This window comes from Amia ocellicauda, chromosome 5 (assembly GCF_036373705.1).
Source record: "Amia ocellicauda isolate fAmiCal2 chromosome 5, fAmiCal2.hap1, whole genome shotgun sequence".
NCBI classification, from domain to species: Eukaryota; Metazoa; Chordata; class Actinopteri; order Amiiformes; family Amiidae; genus Amia; species Amia ocellicauda.
This window is the reverse complement of record NC_089854.1, coordinates 43,506,914-43,527,057: the sequence shown is the minus strand read 5'-3', so window position 1 is coordinate 43,527,057 and position 20,144 is coordinate 43,506,914. Positions and strand designations below refer to the sequence as shown.

Here is a 20,144-nt window from a genome sequence, read left to right as displayed (position 1 = left end):
CAAAAGGAATGTTTCGATGATCACTACATGTACGGTCAAGTTGTACTTGTACCACAAGAAGGCTGTTTGTAAAAAGAAAATGATGAACATTGTTTTTACTATAATGGTCAATTGCAATACTGTTAAATGACAAGTCTAAAACCACATCTTTACTTTTATTGTTTTTTCCTTCTCAGCCAAAGCTACATGAAGCAGCAGAAACTGAAGCTGACAAATTGACTAGAAGAAATAGCAACTGGTAAGAACCAAATCAAACTATATGAGGTATTCTTTTGGAGGTTTATTTGTATTGTTTAAAAGGGTTATTAAAGATGGACACGGTTTAAAAACTAAAAAATCAGTCTTGGGTATGCAGAAGATTGCATCCCTGCTGTTACTCACATTCTGCAGGATTAGATTATAATTGAATATTTTTTACAGTGATTACATTGATTCGACTTTTTTCTACCATTCATAATCGATACACCAGAAGTCAAGCCATGTTGTGTAAACCTTGAAATCACCATGTGTTTGATATCAAACTGTTACAGGAGGTTAATAGGAGCGAAGCAAAATGTTGCCCGTCCTACATTACAACGGTTCATTAGCTCTTGTGCTTGGGCGGAATCTGATGAGCCCTCTTTAATGAAAGGGTAAGGATTATTGTTACAGCATTCATACTGTGTATTGTGTACATTAATATATAACTTTAGATTGGCACACTTTTATATTTGGAAAATTATATTTAGTGTCTAAATAAATACTGAGAATTAGTTTTCTACTATAATACATTTTCTAGGCTACTGGTATGCTTCCAAACCAGGTGAATTGTAGAGAGAATATGCTATTTTGACTGTGCATTCTGTAGTGGTATCTTATAAATGCAAAAATAATGCTCCTCTCAGGGTTGGTAATTGTAATAATAAATAAAGCAGAATCTGGGCAGTCATTTCTGTTATACAGGTGGACTTGCACTTGTAGACTTGTTTACTTGTGGACTTGTAGTTTGTTTTAATGCCATTGGCTGCATCCTCTTCACTATAAGAGTACTGCACTTGGTCAAAATTGTAAGCAACGGGCAATCTTGACAAAAACAAAACTGTTTCTTGAATACTAATGTGTTTGCAGGTATGAACAAGAAATGGAGTCCACTCCCCCAGAGGAAAAGAAAGAGGAAATTGTGGAAAGGAGGTCAAGCTTAACAGAAATGGGGAATAAAATTTCATCTGTTTTAACTTCCACAACGTTAGTTCTCTGTTTTTAATGCCGCATCTCTGCCAAAAAAAATAAATGTGATCAAACGCTGGCTTTGTGGGACATTTCCTAACCTGTTTTAAAGCTTTCTTGCCAGCTTTGCTTCTTTTTGGGTTCTCGGAAGCTGTTTGCTTGGGGTTTATACAAAATCTGATGCCGTTACTCCACTTCTGCTCATTTAAATGTGTGGTGGTTGACGTCTGTGCTTTTGTATCAGTGGTAATGTGCAGTATGCTGAACATTCAACTTGGTTGTGGAACCAGGTTTTCCTTTCATTGAAAATGTTTAATTATGAATTTCCTCCTGATTAAAGAAATTTGTCCGGTGTACTAACTTAACAATTTGCCTTGTCTTCGTACTTTGACCAGCCTTGCCTTGGCCTTGCTGTACTGCTGCTGCTACTACACTATATCATTTACAACTCCATCGCTCAACGTTGCCATCAAACTTATTTCTATTTTCTACTCTTCTCCGCAGCTGTGACCAGATCAGTTCCCGCCTTTCAGATATCCGCCACTTGGTCTCCAAGAGCAACAAGGGCCTGTGGATCTCCATTGTGTTCACAATACTTTTTGCTGCTCTCATTGGCCTGATCGCCAGCTTTGCGTTCCAGCCCTCTGTGGACGCGGCACCGGTGGGGACTGGAGACTCCTGGATGGCCATACAGCAGCTCCTGTGGCCTTACACTGGACTGAGGCACAACGGCCAGCCCCCTGTATGAGGAATCTCAGGAATGCTATGGAGCATTCAGGATTTCAGACCTCCTGTTTTGAGGAAAATCTTTCACTTTTTATCATTTTATTATGACTTGTAATAGGCCACTGATAGCGGTGTGAAACTGGCACTTTGAGACTGTACCCCAAGTGTTTTCATTCTCCTGAAAAAGAGACAACAGCCCCCTTTTGACATTACATTAAAAAATACATTATGATTTGTCAAGTAGCTAATGACTGAGCAAACTGAGCACAGATTTGATGGCTGTTGATAAAAGTATCCTTTTTTAAAAATGTTATTATTCAGATGATGGCACTTTAGTTCACAGAACTTTTTTTTAAAGACCATTATATAGTCCTAACATGAGCCCAGATTTTATTACTGTAATTAAGTTAATTGATTATTTTTAGGATTTGTGAACTAAATGTTAACTTATGGTTTTACATTTTTAATGCATTAAAATTGTTTATATTATAATATTATATATTTTTTCCCTCTCTCCTTAGGGAGGTTTGTAGCTTGGGTTTGTCCACCAATTGTTTGTGGTAACTAGCGTTTGTATTTTCAAAAAGTTTGCTGTGTAAATCCTGATCAATGCAAACACTGTAGATGAATGTCTTTCAGAAAGAAGATTAAGAAGGTGGGGGGAAAAAAGGAATTGTGCACAATAAAGAAATTATTCTATTTAAACTTGGAAGTCATGAGTATGTTAACACTCTGGTTGCACACAACAGTTTGTGCACACAATCAATAAACAGAGGGCGTGACTGGTTGACCCTCTCCAGAACAGAGTCGCTGATTCCATCTTTCACCATGTGGAGAAAGGTGGAGTGGAACTCTGTGCCCTCGGCCAGGTCCGCTTCGAAAGCGCTGCTGTACTCGGTGATCTTCAGACGCAGACTCCTCCGGGCACTGAGCAGATACAGTGCCCACTCTTCCTCTGCCACGGGTTCAGTCTTGAGGTGTTCGCTCACCTGCAGACAGGAACATTTTGTAGGACTGTTGTGGTTTTAAAATACAAGTAGTTACATTTTTATTTTATTTTTTTTTCCTCTCAAAATGTGTAGTCTAATCAGAAATAACATACCATTACATAAGGCAGTAATACAGATGATTTCAGAATGATTTCATTTAGAATTCTTGTGTATACCCTCCTATATTCCACTACTTCTCCTGAGTCCTGGTTCTGAAGTTCCTCAGTTATACATCATTTAAAAAACATTGAATTGGGGGTCCCTATGCCTGATCCTGGAGGACTGTGTTTTCCTGCTCTTTCAATCACTGACCGGAATGCGCAGTACAAATTGGTGGTATTTGGATAAATACTTCCCAAATTACATGGTTATATGCTCAGGTGGAATAAGAACCAAAGCTGCACTAGGAGAGAGATCTCTATCTACTGCTTATGTAAATGTTCAACAAAAACCAGTTCTCCCACTGCATTGCCATGGTATGACAACCTACAGTGGAGCCTTTCATTTAGAATTGGTTTCCTTGTTCCTGATTCACAATACTAATATTTCAACAGTTTAATCTGCCCTAGGTCATTTATTAGTTCAAATCAAATAGGTGGTTCACATTCTCTGAGGAGAGGCTTTTGTTCTGAACTCACCTGTATCACAAGGTGATCTTTCCCACATGCTGCGTTCCAGCGGCTCCACGCAAAGGCGAACACAGAGGAGAGCAAGGCCATCTGTTCATATGCAGCCTGCTCTGCTTGGTGAGCCTGACAGAATTGGAAAATATTGATTGTTGTATTAAAGTATACAAACACATTTAAATACTGAAAGTTAGTGCTGTTTCAGAATTATCAAAATGTACAGAAGATTGTGGTCTACATTCTCTCTCTGATATTGGCTCAGGAAAACTAATGCAACAGAAATGAGCAGCGGTACGACCGAGATCTCAGTTTACAGATATTTTTTTTTCTAATTTTTTCAAGTATGCTAGTTGCTGTTGTACTAAATATATTAATATTGTAATGAGATTTTTATACATCAGCCACCAAAACAAAAGGCATATTCTTCATTTGTAATTGATAATTGTAGTCAAAACTTTGCAAATCTATATACATGTAACTAATCACATATTACACAATGAAAAATGCACCCCAGCTCTGCCTCCAGGTCTATCTCATCCCCATACCTTCTCATTAACACTGACGTATCTGTCTGAATGTTCATCTGCAAATACGTTCACCCCAGCCCTTCTCATTGCTCTCATGAGGCCGGAAGGGGTCATCCAGTGTCCTCTGATGTGGGAAAGGTTGTTCTCTGTGTTTGCAATATTCAGCATGCACTGGTCATCCTGGACTCACAAGAAAGCTGGGATTACTATGCATGTATCTATTGTATGCTGCAGGGCTGTCCAACCCTATTTCTGAAGAGCTCTGGTCTCACAGCTGTTCTTTATCAACATGGAACCATACATTCATAATGACATTTAACCCTGATCACTTAAGCAGGCATTTTGATGAAGGGAGTTCTAAACTGACCTTCTGGAGGAGGACAAGCTCAATTTTGTGCCTGACTTCTGTCTTCCTAAGCAGAAGTGTCCAGTGACAAATACACTTTCCCAGCATGCTTTGTTTTTCATCCCTCATCCACCCCACACTCTGCCTTTTCAGCAGCTCCTGTGCTCCTTCTACCTAGTGGAGGGGTGGTTCTGATGGCCTCATCCTCATGGCTAGGTCATCGTTTCCTTAGTCAAGTGACTCTGGGCCAAAATCAACTCTCTTTAACGACAAGTACATACATCTACTGGGGTTGTCCGACCTCCTGAAACTCATGCTTAATTGAACAGTAACTAATGTGTTTTCCAGCTGTTTTAACTTGGTGATTTTGGTGGACCTATAAAACTGACTAGCTTGGGAGTCTCCAGACACAACTTAAAGATCAGAGGTATTATTGAGACAAGGGCCCCTTCAAGATCCATCTCTTGTGGTAAAGCTATTTGGGCTACAAGGCATTTTTGGGTGGAGGAGACAGACCCTGGTGTCCTTTGAAATGAACAGACAGTAGTGGAATTAACACAGACCCTAGATACTATAGCTCCATGAAGATACAAGGGTGGTGAAAAAAACATTCATAATCCTGGGCCTGACCCTAGACTGCATGAAACCACAAACCAAACTAAATCTGATCAGCCATTCACTTGAAGGCGAGTGGAATGACAGGTTTGACGGCCACAGAACAAGGGCCCTACTTTTCTGGAATCATACTCGCCTTTATTGTTATTTGAACTTCTGAGATGGCGGCTGTGATGGTGAGAAGAGCTGAGTTTGGTCCTAGTGGCCGCAGCTCCCAGGACTGAAAGGGCATGTTCACGTACGAGTCCTGCAGGAGCGTGAAAGCATGGAACGTGCTCATCTTGAAGGAGATCTTCCCTTCCTCTTTATCATGCTTCACATCACTAATACAGTCTGTTTTCCACTGCTGACCTGCAATTGACAAGTTAAAATTATCAACCTGTCAAACAAACATACACAGTCTGAATGCACAGGTTTGGTTATTATAATTTAATTTAGTTCAACGTGTGCTTAATAGATTTATAAGGCAGGTGGTTTTGCTGCATATATGCATAATTCTTCCTTTCTGTACACAGCATTCAAACATATAGAGATAGATCCACCCTGGTCAACGTAAGACAGTGAGTCAAATACAGATTAACAGATTTTATCATTTGTGTTTACCACGCAGATGTAGAATGAATCTTAATTAAAACTTCTTGTAACCTCTGAGGTTTCTGTAATCAGAGTCAGTGTTTTAACATAGCATTACTTTAAAAAGTTACTACACACACACACACACAAACTGAGCCACACAAACAAAAACTAAATCCAATGTAATATCCTGTACACAAAGGTTAAAATAGTACCTGTGGCATCCCATCTAGCAACCTGAGGCTCCTCCAAGAACATGACACCCTCAGGAAGGGTAATGGTGACCACTACTGGTGGAGAGGTCAAACTATCAGCTTCTTTGTCCTCTAGCTTCCCTGAGCCTGAGATCTGAGGAGGAGTGAGTTCCACAGGGTATGGAAACACCTGTAGTCCTGTTTCTGACAGCTGTTGCCAAAGCAAAGGAAGAACACCTTTTCAATAGAATATACACTACCGGTCAACACTTTTAGAACACCTCAATTTTTCCAGTTTTTATTGAAATATACACAGTTTAATGTCTCAATGTACTCTGAAATTAAAACATAGAACAAATAAACAATTGGAGATAAAAAATAAATCATGGAATTGTTTTGTTTAACAAAATGTAACCCCTTAAGCTGACAAACCCCTCTGATACCCTTAAAAGGACACCAAATCTGTGTGCTTCTCTTTAATCCCATGTGTACTCTTCACTGTTGTGTTGTTTGCCAAGTGTTTGGTATCCCATGAAAGATGAGACTCTCAGCTTTCTAATGATGTGAAGCATTCTCTTATGTGAAAAATGTACACCCCCCTCATTCTGAAATGGGGGATGGGGAGATACTGGGGGTCTGAGTAGGAATGAAAAATCTCAGATAATATTGACAATTATGACATATTCTCGAACCAGACTGTCTACTGATCAAAACAAGACCATCCATGTTTGGTAGAAGCAACATATACCTGTAGAGAGCTCAAAATGTGAAGATGGAAAACTCTGTTTACAGTGTACTAATACACAACGATTTTATATAATTGGATTGGAACTTCTCTGTGTTTAATAGAACATCAAATAATACATACTGGATTAATTGTTAGCTTGTTCTGAACAAAACAAGCCTATTTGCAAAGAAACCCAGTCAAAACTGAGTGATCTGTAACCGTCTGAATGAACCCCCCTGAGCAGACTGCGCATTTACGGTAGTGTATATATATATATATCTACACACATTTCCTATTGTGTTTTTAAATTATTTATCTACTCATCTTTCCCCCCCTTTGTAATAGCAATTCCAAATTAGCTCAGGTGTAGCTAATTGCTTTCAGTATCACACCAGATTAAGTGGTTTCCCCCATGTTAAATTGTAGTGATTCACATGCTTTCACTTCCTGTACGTTCCCTCTGCTGGGTAGTGCATTGCAAAGCAAAGATTCAACCTTAGAGCATGGTCAAAGTGATTATTCAGATGTGGAAGGTGTATGGCACCACCAAGAGCCTGGATCAATTAATCCCTTCAAACTGGAGAAACTAGGATGGAATTTTCAACATGACAATCACCCAAAGCACACATCCAAAGTCACACTGGGGTGGCTAAGGAACAAAAAGGTAAATGTCCTTGAGTGGCCTAGTCAGAGCCCTGACCTAATCCAATCAATAATGTGTGGCATGACTTGAAGATTGATGTCCATCAACACTCCCCAAGGGCCTTGACAGAGCTTGAACAGTTTTGTAGAGAAGAATTGTCAAAAGGGGTGTAGACTTTCTATAAGCACTGTGTATATGTGTGTGTGTTTGTGTGTATATATATATATATATATATATATATATATATATATATATATATACACACTCACCTAAAGGATTATTAGGAACACCATACTAATACTGTGTTTGACCCCCTTTCGCCTTCAGAACTGCCTTAATTCTATGTGGCATTGATTCAACAAGGTGCTGAAAGCATTCTTTAGAAATGTTGGCCCATATTGATAGGATAGCATCTTACAGTTGATGGAGATTTGTGGGATGCACATCCAGGGCACGAAGCTCCCGTTCCACCACATCCCAAAGATGCTCTATTGGGTTGAGATCTGGTGACTGTGGGGGCCAGTTTAGTACAGTGAACTCATTGTCATGTTCAAGAAACCAATTTGAAATGATTCGACCTTTGTGACATGGTGCATTATCCTGCTGGAAGTAGCCATCAGAGGATGGGTACATGGTGGTCATAAAGGGATGGACATGGTCAGAAACAATGCTCAGGTAGGCCGTGGCATTTAAACGATGCCCAATTGGCACTAAGGGGCCTAAAGTGTGCCAAGAAAACATCCCCCACACCATTACACCACCACCACCAGCCTGCACAGTGGTAACAAGGCATGATGGATCCATGTTCTCATTCTGTTTACGCCAAATTCTGACTCTACCATCTGAATGTCTCAACAGAAATCGAGACTCATCAGACCAGGCAACATTTTTCCAGTCTTCAACTGTCCAATTTTGGTGAGCTTGTGCAAATTGTAGCCTCTTTTTCCTATTTGTAGTGGAGATGAGTGGTACCCGGTGGGGTCTTCTGCTGTTGTAGCCCATCCGCCTCAAGGTTGTACGTGTTGTGGCTTCACAAATGCTTTGCTGCATACCTCAGTTGTAACGAGTGGTTATTTCAGTCAAAGTTGCTCTTCTATCAGCTTGAATCAGTCGGCCCATTCTCCTCTGACCTCTAGCATCAACAAGGCATTTTCGCCCACAGGACTGCCGCATACTGGATGTTTTTCCCTTTTCACACCATTCTTTGTAAACCCTAGAAATGGTTGTGCGTGAAAATCCCAGTAACTGAGCAGATTGTGAAATACTCAGACCGGCCCGTCTGGCACCAACAACCATGCCACGCTCAAAATTGCTTAAATCACCTTTCTTTCCCATTCAGACATTCAGTTTGGAGTTCAGGAGATTGTCTTGACCAGGACCACACCCCTAAATGCATTGAAGCAACTGCCATGTGATTGGTTGGTTAGATAATTGCATTAATGAGAAATTGAACAGGTGTTCCTAATAATCCTTTAGGTGAGTGTATATATATATATATATATATATATATATATATATATATATATACACACACACACTGGGGCTGTTAGTTAGTGGGCTCATTTTCCTCTAATAAATAATAAAATCACGTGATACAAATCTAAATATTGAGCACAAAGTTCTATACAGGAATGTGAAAGCTGCCCTTTTAAAAACGAATTCCAGCATTCAGAATAAACCTTGCCTGAAGCCCCAGCCTGCTTCACTCTGGGTGTCTTTAGAGCAATAGCTGCCCATCCCTTGAAAGCCTTGAAACAAGTATTTCCCTTTGCCTTTTTGATAAACTGAATTACAGGTTATATTCCCTGCACCCTTGCCTGTCCTGGGATTTCAACAAGCATTTGTTTATATATTTCTATTTCTATCTCCCTGTACTAATGAAATATTTACCTTCGTGATTGTCCAACCTTTGATAAGCGAGGGCTGAGGTGGCAGCTTGAACACATCAAAGTAAAAGACTCCTCCGAGTGGTGTGTACTGGTGCAGGTCCACTGCATCTTCCTCCATAACATCCTCCTCTCTCTCCTGGGGAGCTGCAGTTGACTCATCCTGACCTACGCAGAAACCGCACAGACATCATAAAGCGCATCCACGCTCAAGCAACCACACATCTCATGAAACGCCCTGGCAATCAAAGGCACATCTTCTCCAAACGTGTCCCCGCGGGCTTTGAATCACCTACCATCAGCTGTCTTCCCCCCAGGGCTCTCTGGCTTCTTCTCCCCATCGCCCTCTGCCTTCATCTCTGCAGAACTCGCTTCCTCTTTTACCGACACAGCACTCTGGGTGCTCTAGGAGACAATAATGAAGCACTTAGTCATCAAACTGGCATTCTTCTTACCATTTTGGGTCTATTTAACACAAATGCATTCTCAGACTAATACTTACAACCCCCATAAGCTTACTTCACACTTCTACGTGAGTTGATGTTTAAGTGCTTCAAAAAGGAATGTGCTTCAAATAAAAAAAATGTTTACCTTCCTGCCTTCAGATTTGACAGACTGGTTTTCTTCCTCAGCCACCAGAACACTGTCCGTCTCTTCCCCGTGTTCCCCTTCCTGCTCGCCCTGTCCCTGCCTGCTCTCCGCCAGAGATGCAGGCCAGCTCTCTGCGATGGAGGGGCTCGTGTGTGTCTGGAGTGGGGGGCTGGGTGGGGACAGGTGGTCGTACCGAGTGTGGAGGAGCCGCACGGCAATGTCACTCACAGCTAACTGTTTGGACAGCTCAAAGGCCATTCCAGCTTCCTGGAATTTGTATCCTTTGAATCTGTAGATAGTTGAGATACAGCCATACAAATATCATCAAATGCATAAGTTCTCTGCATTAAAGCTCTACCACTTGATCAAAATCAAAATTAGAAAAATATTTAATTATTTAGGCACTGCTTGGTGCAATTTACAAAAAAGTAGTGGTAGGTTTTAAAGTATAATCTTGCTCTGGTGTAGCATATTTTCACCCATCTATGATATAAATGAATAGATATACATAATCTTGAATTTAATATTTCAGTGTATCAAGATTATGATAAAAAATATAGAAATTCACCCTGTTTTCATCAGCTTTCCATTTGCTTTTCAGTGGCCATTTACATCGACAGGGAGATGTTGAACAGTAATGCATGTTTTAAGGAAAAATGTATTCCCACGCGTTTTGTATTTTTAACAACAAGAAAAAATACCTTGGGTTCTTGTTGAGGTTTGCCCAGAGACACAGAGTAACATCTTTGGTCTTGATCACAGTTTGCATATTCCCAGTCTCTATGTCTGCAAGAGCACTAGAATGCTAATGAAACATAAAAGCCCAAGTGAGGCTTAAGATGAAGATATTAATTATGTACATTTTTATTGGGCCCACTTGGCCCCATTAAGACTCCCTATTAAAAAGGGGGCGGTAGCTGGAGTTTGGGGATCGGGGATGGAGTATTTTATTCGCCTGGGTCATTAAAGGCGATTTTAATAAATTGCGTATTTTACTTTTATTCGTTTAACCCCCTTTCTGTATATAAAAATAGAAGTCTTACCCTGCTTCTTGTTTGTTGCTATCTGAACAAAGATTTAATACACTGTTCTAACTGCTTCTATGTTGGTGTCTGTGATTGGGAGCATTTAGGTCTTATTTGAACCTGCTGATAAAGGGTATGTCCTGGTCCCCCCCCACCTCGTCCTGGCGTAGTCAAGATAAGTAAGGGACTAAGTGTCACTTTTCATCTCACAAGTTAAGGCATAAAACCATGACTAATATGTGCATTTAAACCCATCATATTAAGTCTATAGTTAGTAGGCTATAGTGAGGGCTGTACATGTATTTAAATGCATTATCTCGAAAGAGCATTCATTCAATAAAAACTCTATCAGTGCAGTACCTTCAGTATTTCTTCAGTGGCTTTGTTATGTTTAGAGTGTATGAGGCTTTGCAAGGTAAGGATGGTCTCCTTGTACTGCAGCACGTCTTCTTCATTCAGCTCAGAACTAGGTGTTTCATTCAAGAGGAACTCCAGCTCATCTATAAGCTGAAAGAATATAACATGAGTTAGGTCTTCCCTTTACCTGTATGCACTGTGGCACAGAGTCTATCAGCATCTGGAATTCTGCAGGAGGGATGCGGAACCATTCTTCCACAAACAAGTCAATGAACTCATGCCTGGTTGGTGTTCGTAAAACATCCGCAAGTTGTGCTATCTTGGTCACTGAAGCTCCTGCCAAATGCGCTCCAAAAATCACTGACAAAGTCACTGACATATCCTCTTGTAGCCATGCTAGCCATACTTATAGGTTACCAGGCCTGTCCAGCATTTTTATACATGTCCCTAAGCATGCTGGGATGTTATGTGCTTAATTAATGCATGTGAAACACCTTGCTTTCAATATACTTGATGTCCCTCATTAACCTGATAATAATGATAATAATAATGATGATAATAATAATGATAATAACTACAGAAGACACACATATGTTATTAGCTACAACTGACTAGCAGTCCGAGACACCTCTATACTTTCTACCCATGTCTTTGCAGCCTGTTGGTGTTGTGTTGTAGGCGACACTTACACAGAATGCTAATGCACACTGAGACAGAACATCATTGATCTCCACATCATTCATTTCTCTCCAGAGGCTGATGTAGGTGTTAATCTCCTGTGGCACAGATGGATCTGGGCTGCCGTCACATCGCATGTACCGATCCCACTGGAACAAAAAGAACAAAAGCATGTTTAGGTTTGCATGTAGACATTTGTGTGCACAATTGTATCATTGGATTCACTGTGAAAAATAAAAACCTCAGATGCATTGTTAAACCCTGTTAGCCAAGGCTAATTCACAACCCCCATATAATGCATATAATCCTTTGTTTAAAAACTGTCCATAAGGAGAGATGTTTGAACAGTGATGTGTATATAAACTGGTCACTACCTTCTCAGTGTATCTCTGGTTTACCTTAGCCTTGGCTCTGAGGTCACTATGCCATCTGCTGGCAGAAAGCTGGTTTTCTTCAACTGTGAGGCGAAGTTCATTGAGCTCATCGTCCCTGCGCTCTCTGTCCTGTTCACACAGTGCAGAGATGAGTTAGACCCGCTCTGGTGTCACAGTCTTACCCACTAGTGCTCAACATGTTATATATATTATATGTATATATACAGTAGCCTATATTGATCCACTGCTGGATGAAGGCCTCCCCAAGATGTTTCCACTTTTTCAGATCTACAGCTTCTCTCTTCCATGTCACGCCAGCAAAGTTTATTATTTAATCTTCCCATCTATTATGTGGTCTCTCGAGATCCATTCAATAGCTTCCTTTGTCCATCTTTGATCTGTTCTTCTTGAAATATGTCCGGCCCATTGGCCTCATAATATTTTGACTCTTTCGATTTGTATATCTTTCCAAATGAAAGTAGTCTTTACATGCACATACTCTCCACAAGAGTCCCACACAAACACAGACCTTTGACTCAAGTCTCTCATGTTCCTCCTGCACCTTCCGCTCCTTCTCTGCTCTTTCTGCTTCCTCTTGCTCCGCAATCAGACGTGCTTGTTCTTTAATCAGTAAAGCACACAATAAAACATCACCACAAGAATATCAGGACATATACATGTATAGTTCAGGGACAAAATTACATGGCTGAAGATAGTACAGAACAAACCAATTGTAATTTATTATGAATAATCTGCATTGACATTACATTATAGAATAAATAGTTACTACCTTCCTCCTTTTGTCTCTTCTCCTCCTCTTCATTTTTTATTCTGTCCCGTTCAGCTTTACTGAGCTTGCCTTTCTTCTTTGCAGACTTGAAGTAAGTTAATATACTCAGTAAATCAAATTATTTAGCCTGCATTACCTACATTATATATACTTGAGCATGGTTAGGATGACATTTATTATGATTAATATTATTATTTCTATGAATATTATTATTATTATTGTTAGTAATGGTTGTAGAAGAATAGTATTAGTATGAAAATGCTGTGGTGGACTATATGTCAACTTAATTATATTCTGAATGAATCGATTAATTAAAGGTTGTTTTATATATATATATATATATATATATATATATATATATATATATATATATATATATATATATACAGCTCTGGAAAAAATAAGAGACCACTCCAAGTTCAGAAATCAATGTTAAGTGGTCTACATTTTTTCCAGAGCTGTATATATGGATCTCTGATAACGGAGTTCCTCGCAATCCCTACCTTTTTATGCTTCGGAGGCTAACAGCAGGCAAAGATGAAAAAGCAAAGCAGACAATTAGAGAGAAGAGAAAGGTGGACAGTCACTGGCACTGGAAGGGATTAACCGGAAATACATAGCTCAGTTGGCATGCATGGTGAGAATAAGAGTTGATTTTTATGGTTTAGTTTAAGATGGATACAAATGGATAGACAGATGAATGATAGATCGGCACCAGACAGATGTTAAATTGGAAACTATTTCAGAAGAAATGCAGCTATGACAATTGCTCTAACGTTTAGGCTATTCTTTTTTTAATTGTATCAAATTTCACAATGCTTTGTATTGATGTTTTCTGTTTTTACACTTGAAAACCTACTTTGACATGTATGTCATAAACACTTTAACACAGGCTTGACAATATATATATATATGATCCCCTTTAACCACATATGTGTAACTGTAAGTGACATGTATGACACACTGTGTTCATAACTGGTTAAAGAAAACAGATCTATGGCTATATATTTAAACACAAAATATGTTATAAGATACCAAGCGCGTGATGCACGTATGTTACAAACATCAAAGGATATTTGAGCGGCATCATTACCGACAGAGAAACACGTCCAAACTCACCATCTTTCAGTTTCACTTGACCAGCAAAACTGTGTTTAGCGTCCACGGTGCTATGGGAACTGGGGCATGCGCAGCTAAATGAACTGTGTGCCGTAGCGCAGCGGGCGCACGACACCGGCTTGGTTTCTCTGACGTGACCGCATTTCTAAAGTGACTCTGAAGCAACACGGCCGTATTGGAATGCGGATGTAGCACATAAACCAAGATGGTGTCAATCACGACGGTTCGGGACGATTTACGACGTTGCTTATGAGATCCCTGGACGAAGGGCAAGCTGTTCAGAAGGTACAGTGTCATGGAAGTATATAGGCACACTTCTAAATAACACAAATAATGAAATGAAACACGGCATCATATATACTTTTTTCCGTCTTAATTGTAATTTAGAACGAATAATGTAGCTGCATTTTGACTGACTACAAACTGTCATGTAGGTTGTGACAAAAAATGCGAAAAAGGGAAAGATTGCAACTCCTTTACACAGTAGGAGTTGGCTAATGGCCATACAAGCTCCATGTTCTAAATCTGTCTAAACCGAAAATACATTCTATATGAATCTAGAAAGAACGAAATTAGAAATCCAAAAGACAATGGCGCTGTTTGGTCCCAATGCCCTGCTGCAGTCGACTTGTTTTTACTGCAAACCTCGCAGTTACCTTTTCTCGCCACATTGTACAAGTGGATGGTTGCTGAATGACGTCATGGGTTGAACAATCGATGTATAACAACACACCAATAACTAATACAATATTTTCTGCGTTGTTGTAGTTCATTGATTTGTAATTGTTAACAACATTAATTCCCCCATGTTTTTCAGTTTCAACTTTTGGAAGACCGAAAGTGGTCCCATATAAATGAGCGGAGGCCGATGATGGCCAACCCATTAAGAGGAGAAGTGGTCAGGCTATACAAGAATGTACGCAATTTCTTTGTTCTTGTCCAACTGAACTTCATTTTAGTCTCCTCTTCACCCATTTCAGTGAAGTATTCCTGATATGGAGAATGTTCAGATGTTGTATTAATATATATATATATATACACTCACCTAAAGGATTATTAGGAACACCATACTAATACTGTGTTTGACCCCTTTCGCCTTCAGAACTGCCTTAATTCTATGTGGCATTGATTCAACAAGGTGCTGAAAGCATTCTTTAGAAATGTTGGCCCATATTGATAGGATAGCATCTTGCAGTTGATGGAGATTTGTGGGATGCACATCCAGGGCACGAAGCTCCCGTTCCACCACATCCCAAAGATGCTCTATTGGGTTGAGATCTGGTGACTGTGGGGGCCAGTTTAGTACAGAGAACTCATTGTCATGTTCAAGAAACCAATTTGAAATGATTCGACCTTTGTGACATGGTGCATTATCCTGCTGGAAGTAGCCATCAGAGGATGGGTACATGGTGGTCATAAAGGGATGGACATGGTCAGAAACAATGCTCAGGTAGGCCGTGGCATTTAAACGATGCCCAATTGGCACTAAGGGGCCTAAAGTGTGCCAAGAAAACATCCCCCACACCATTACACCACCACCACCAGCCTGCACAGTGGTAACAAGGCATGATGGATCCATGTTCTCATTCTGTTTATGCCAAATTCTGACTCTACCATCTGAATGTCTCAACAGAAATCGAGACTCATCAGACCAGGCAACATTTTTCCAGTCTTCAACTGTCCAATTTTGGTGAGCTTGTGCAAATTGTAGCCTCTTTTTCCCATTTGTAGTGGAGATGAGTGGTACCCGGTGGGGTCTTCTGCTGTTGTAGCCCATCCGCCTCAAGGTTGTACGTGTTGTGGCTTCACAAATGCTTTGCTGCATACCTCGGTTGTAATGAGTGGTTATTTCAGTCAAAGTTGCTCTTCTATCAGCTTGAATCAGTCGGTCCATTCTCCTCTAACCTCTAGCATCAACAAGGCATTTTCGCCCACAGGACTGCCGCATACTGGATGTTTTTCCCTTTTCACACCATTCTTTGTAAACCCTAGAAATGGTTGTGCGTGAAAATCCCAGTAACTGAGCAGATTGTGAAATACTCAGACCGGCCCGTCTGGCACCAACAACCATGCCACGCTCAAAATTGCTTAAATCACCTTTCTTTCCCATTCAGACATTCAGTTTGGAGTTCAGGAGATTGTCTTGACCAGGACCACACCCCTAAATGCATTGAAGCAACTGCCATGTGATTGGTTGGTTAGATAATTGCATTAATGAGAAATTGAATAGGTGTTCCTAATAATCCTTTAGGTGAGTGTATATATATAGTAATATTCATAATATCATTCACTGAACAGTATGAAAAATGTTGAAACCAGGCCTTATTGCATAAATACTGTTGCATGCCCTTTTCTGTTTAGACATAAATATATTTTAAATAAATTGGAGTGTAACAGTCCATGTTGTTTTGTCCATGTTGTTTTGGTTTTGGTTTAGTTTCTTTCTGTTGATTGTTCTGTACATTACAGTACTTTTAAATTGGCATTTGTTTCTCTGTCTGTTTTTCACTTAAAGCTGCTTTATCTGGGAAGGGAATACCCCAAAGGAGCAGATTATTTCAGAGATCGTCTGAAGACAGCCTTCATGAAAAACAAAGATGTCACAGACCCTGAAAAGATAAAAAAACTGATCGATCGCGGGGAATTTGTGATTAAGGAGTTGGAGGCCTTGTATTACCTTAGAAAGTACAGAGCCATGAAGCAGCGCTACTATGAAGAGCCGAAGCATTAATTGAAAATGATGGACTTGAGCAGAATGGTTTAATTAGCTTGTGCCACTATTGAACCTTGATTTTATATGTCATTATCCACAATCATGGGAATTGAGTAATTTTTCTTCATCGTCCAGTACTCTTTATGTTTTTATGTGTACTGTAACCACTCAGTTTGTGTCAAGGCATGTGGTATTCTTTGATATGTGTGTAACTATTATAACAGAAAAATGTAATGTTGAGCAAACCAGTTCAAACACAGGGTGCCAAAGAGGAAATCTGGTACCCGGGAGAGCAATGCAAGTGTAGTTACACTTTTATTTAAAGACTTAGTTTTTCACTTTTTCTGAAATAAACATGCTTTTCATTACTGTCATGTTTGAACATATGTATCCATGTTATGCTTAAAGTGTCAAAATCCTTTGCAAACAGAAATATTACAAAATACAGGGAAATTACTCTATATACTGATATCTGTGGTACCATGCTATGAAATCCATGCGAAAAACAAATAATCGGTGACATTGGTTTTAATTCAAAAATGGTTTGTCATTTGTCAGTACTTGCAAAAATATGTTGTCATTTTCTGTCAGATGAACAAAACGGGTTACATAGGGAAAATAAATTGAATACCACATCCACATTTTGAGATACAATCAGGATACCAACACTAGCTGCCTTAAGGATTATTGCTTGCCCTGGGTACGACATGGCATTATACGCGTTTCTACAGTGGGGGAAAAAAGTATTTGATCCCCTGCTGATTTTGTACGTTTGCCCAATGACAAAGAAATGATCAGTCTCTAATTTTAATGGTAGGTGTATTTTAACAGTGAGAGACAGAATAACAACAAAAAAATCCAGAAAAATGCATTTCAAAAACGTTATAAATTGATTTGCATGTTATTGAGGGAAATAAGTATTTGACCCCTTCGACTTAGTCGAGGTCAGACGTTTCTTGTAGTTGGCCACCAGGTTTGCACACATCTCAGGAGGGATTTTGTCCCACTCCTCTTTGCAGATCCTCTCCAAGTCATTAAGTTTTCGAGGCTGACGTTTGGCAACTCGAACCTTCAGCTCCCTCCACAGATTTTCTATGGGATTAAGGTCTGGTGACTGGCTAGGCCACTCCAGGACCTTAATGTGCTTCTTCTTGAGCCACTCCTTTGTTGCCTTGGCTGTGTGTTTTGGGTCTTTGTCATGCTGGAATACCCATCCACGACCCATTTTCAATGCCCTGGCTGAGGGAAGGAGGTTCTCACCCAAGATTTGACGGTACATGGCCCCGTCCATCGTCCCTTTGATGCGGTGCAGTTGTCCTGTCCCCTTAGCAGAAAAATACCCCCAAAGCATAATGTTTCCACCTCCATGTTTGACGGTGTGGATGGTGTTCTTGGGGTCATTCCTCCTCCTCCAAACACAGTGAGTTGAGATGATGCCAAAGATCTTGATTTTGGTCTCATCTGACCACAACACTTTAACCCCGTTCTCCTCTGAATCATTCAGATGTTGGCAAACTTCAGACGGGCCTGTACATGTGCTTTCTTGAGCAGGGGGGCCTTGCGGGCGCTGCAGGATTTCAGTCCTTCACGGCGTAGTGTGTTACCAATTGTTTTCTTGGTGACTATGGTCCCAGCTGCCTTGAGATCATTAACAAGATCCTCTCGTGTAGTTCTGGACTGATCCCTCACCTCACTCCCTTTAAGAGAGTGCTCCTAATCTCAGCTCGTTACCTGTATAAAAGACACCTGGGAGCCAGAAATCTTGCTGATTGATAGGGGATCAAATACTTATTTCCCTCATTAACATGCAAATCAATTTATAACTTTTTTTGAAATGCGTTTTTCTGGATTTTTTTGCTGTTATTCTGTCTCTCACTCTGTGGGCAAACGTACAAAATCAGCAGGGGATCAAATACTTTTTTCCCTCACTGTATATGAAATATGAATGTGTTCAAATATGTGAAGGTGATGATTATAGGTATTCATTTTGCTGGGTGCAAGCTCTAACTACATCATGGATATCTGTGGCTATGCAGACACCATGTTGAGATTTTGACGTTTTTTCACATTTTTCAAGTCAGTATTAAAAACTGCAGATGCAAATAAAAACGTTTAACAGAATATGAAACATGTATCAGAAGGTGTGATCATCATCAAAAGCCCCTTTTCGAAAGGATATGTACAGTTTCAGAGTCTACTGGGGTTTTTGAGGATATGTGCAAAACACAAAGGAATGATGACCCAGTAATTATGTTACATGTATATGGACAAACATTTTGTAAATTACATCACATCAGGCAATTATATTACTGCTGTTTTGGAAACAATGTACATTTAAAATTTAAAAAAACACAGTTAGGTCCATAAATATTTGGACAGTGACACAATTATCACCATTTTGGCTCTGTATGCCACCACAGTGGATTTGAAAGGAAACAATCCAGATGTGCTTTAAGTGTATCTTGCATGTTTTATTTGAAGGTAGTTACATCCAAATTGGGTGAATGGTGTAGGAATTACACACATTTTTATATGTGGTAGGGGCTCAAAAGTATTTAGACAAACTAACATAATCATGAATTAAATTGTGAGTTTCAATACTTGGTTGCAAACCCTTTGCAGTCAATGACTGCCTGAAGTCTGGAACCCATAGACATCACCAGATGCTGGGTTTCTTCCCTGGTGATGCTCTGCCAGGCCTGCACTGCACCTGTCTTTAGTTCCTGCTTGTTCTGGGGGTACAAGTACCGTGGTCAAGCAGTGTACAACAGCAGTGTCCCTCACCTGGGATTGAACCCAAGACCCTCCTTCAGGAGTCCAGAACCCAAACCACTACTCCACATTGCTGGCTGGTACTGTATGGTATAAATATACTTACATGATTGCTGTTGGCACATCAAAGGATAGAAAGTGTTTTTTAGGTTTGTGTTTGTATAGTGTATTATAAGAGATGAGATACACTTCGGTAAACAGTAATGAATGACAGCTCTAATATTGTATTTTAATCTATATTTAAAAAATATACTCGCATTTAACTGCAGTGAGAATATATTTTTTTCATTTTTATTATGATTAATAATTACAAATAGTTCACTATTAATGATTAAAAGGCTATTAAAATGTTCAAGTTTATGTATGAAGTTACAATTTTATTAAAATTATATAGGGCTAGTGTTCGATACTGTATTTGCAACAATCTCTCAGGGAAAAGGAAAAGGTTTGGGAAAAAAAAAACAGATATGAACTCAGATAACATTTGAGAAATTTGTATCAATCATCAAAACTATAGATTTATAAAGATGGGGTTTAAACTTAAAAAAATGAATTGTATACAGTAGAGGGACAGACTCCTTTTCATGCCACTGAGAAAGAGTAGCATTCCACCTAGACTTCCTCAGGTTTATACGTTACTGACATATAAACAGATAACACTATCTAC

The 20,144-nt window shown here is 39.7% G+C and overlaps 3 protein-coding genes across 6 annotated transcripts in view; 2 read left to right on the top strand and 1 right to left on the bottom strand.

Moving 5' to 3' along the window:
* Positions 1–2,637, top strand: part of lrmp (lymphoid-restricted membrane protein) — a 30,263-nt gene extending 27,626 nt beyond the window's left edge. For 2 of the 3 annotated variants that reach the window (XM_066705347.1, XM_066705346.1), the window contains exons 35-38: positions 177–238; positions 531–632; positions 1,108–1,224; positions 1,711–2,637. In XM_066705347.1, coding sequence (XP_066561444.1) covers positions 177–238; positions 531–632; positions 1,108–1,224; positions 1,711–1,954 — 525 coding nt within the window. In that variant the 3' untranslated portion in view covers positions 1,955–2,637. The remainder of the gene's footprint in view (positions 1–176; positions 239–530; positions 633–1,107; positions 1,225–1,710) is intronic. The other variant, XM_066705348.1, reaches the window with a different exon arrangement.
* On the bottom strand, positions 143–14,080 carry dnai7 (dynein axonemal intermediate chain 7). Of its 2 annotated transcripts, XM_066705349.1 has the most exons (15): positions 13,993–14,080; positions 12,874–12,958; positions 12,613–12,704; positions 12,108–12,212; positions 11,721–11,858; positions 11,035–11,181; positions 10,351–10,454; positions 9,650–9,938; positions 9,355–9,463; positions 9,063–9,226; positions 5,824–6,013; positions 5,172–5,386; positions 4,093–4,254; positions 3,560–3,673; positions 143–2,921 (listed from the first exon to the last, which is right to left on the bottom strand). In XM_066705349.1, exons 1-15 carry the CDS (start codon positions 13,993–13,995, stop codon positions 2,646–2,648), a joined length of 2,193 nt encoding a protein of 730 aa, XP_066561446.1. In that variant the 5' UTR covers positions 13,996–14,080; the 3' UTR covers positions 143–2,645. The 2 variants fall into 2 exon arrangements, with proteins under 2 accessions (XP_066561446.1, XP_066561447.1); XM_066705350.1 differs by lacking the exon at positions 12,108–12,212.
* Positions 14,081–14,171: 91 nt separating this feature from the next.
* LOC136750349 (LYR motif-containing protein 5A) lies at positions 14,172–17,074 on the top strand. The gene is made up of 3 exons (XM_066705351.1): positions 14,172–14,277; positions 14,810–14,908; positions 16,508–17,074. Exons 1-3 carry the CDS (start codon positions 14,242–14,244, stop codon positions 16,721–16,723), a joined length of 351 nt encoding a protein of 116 aa, XP_066561448.1. The 5' UTR covers positions 14,172–14,241; the 3' UTR covers positions 16,724–17,074.
* Positions 17,075–20,144: the final 3,070 nt, after the last annotated feature.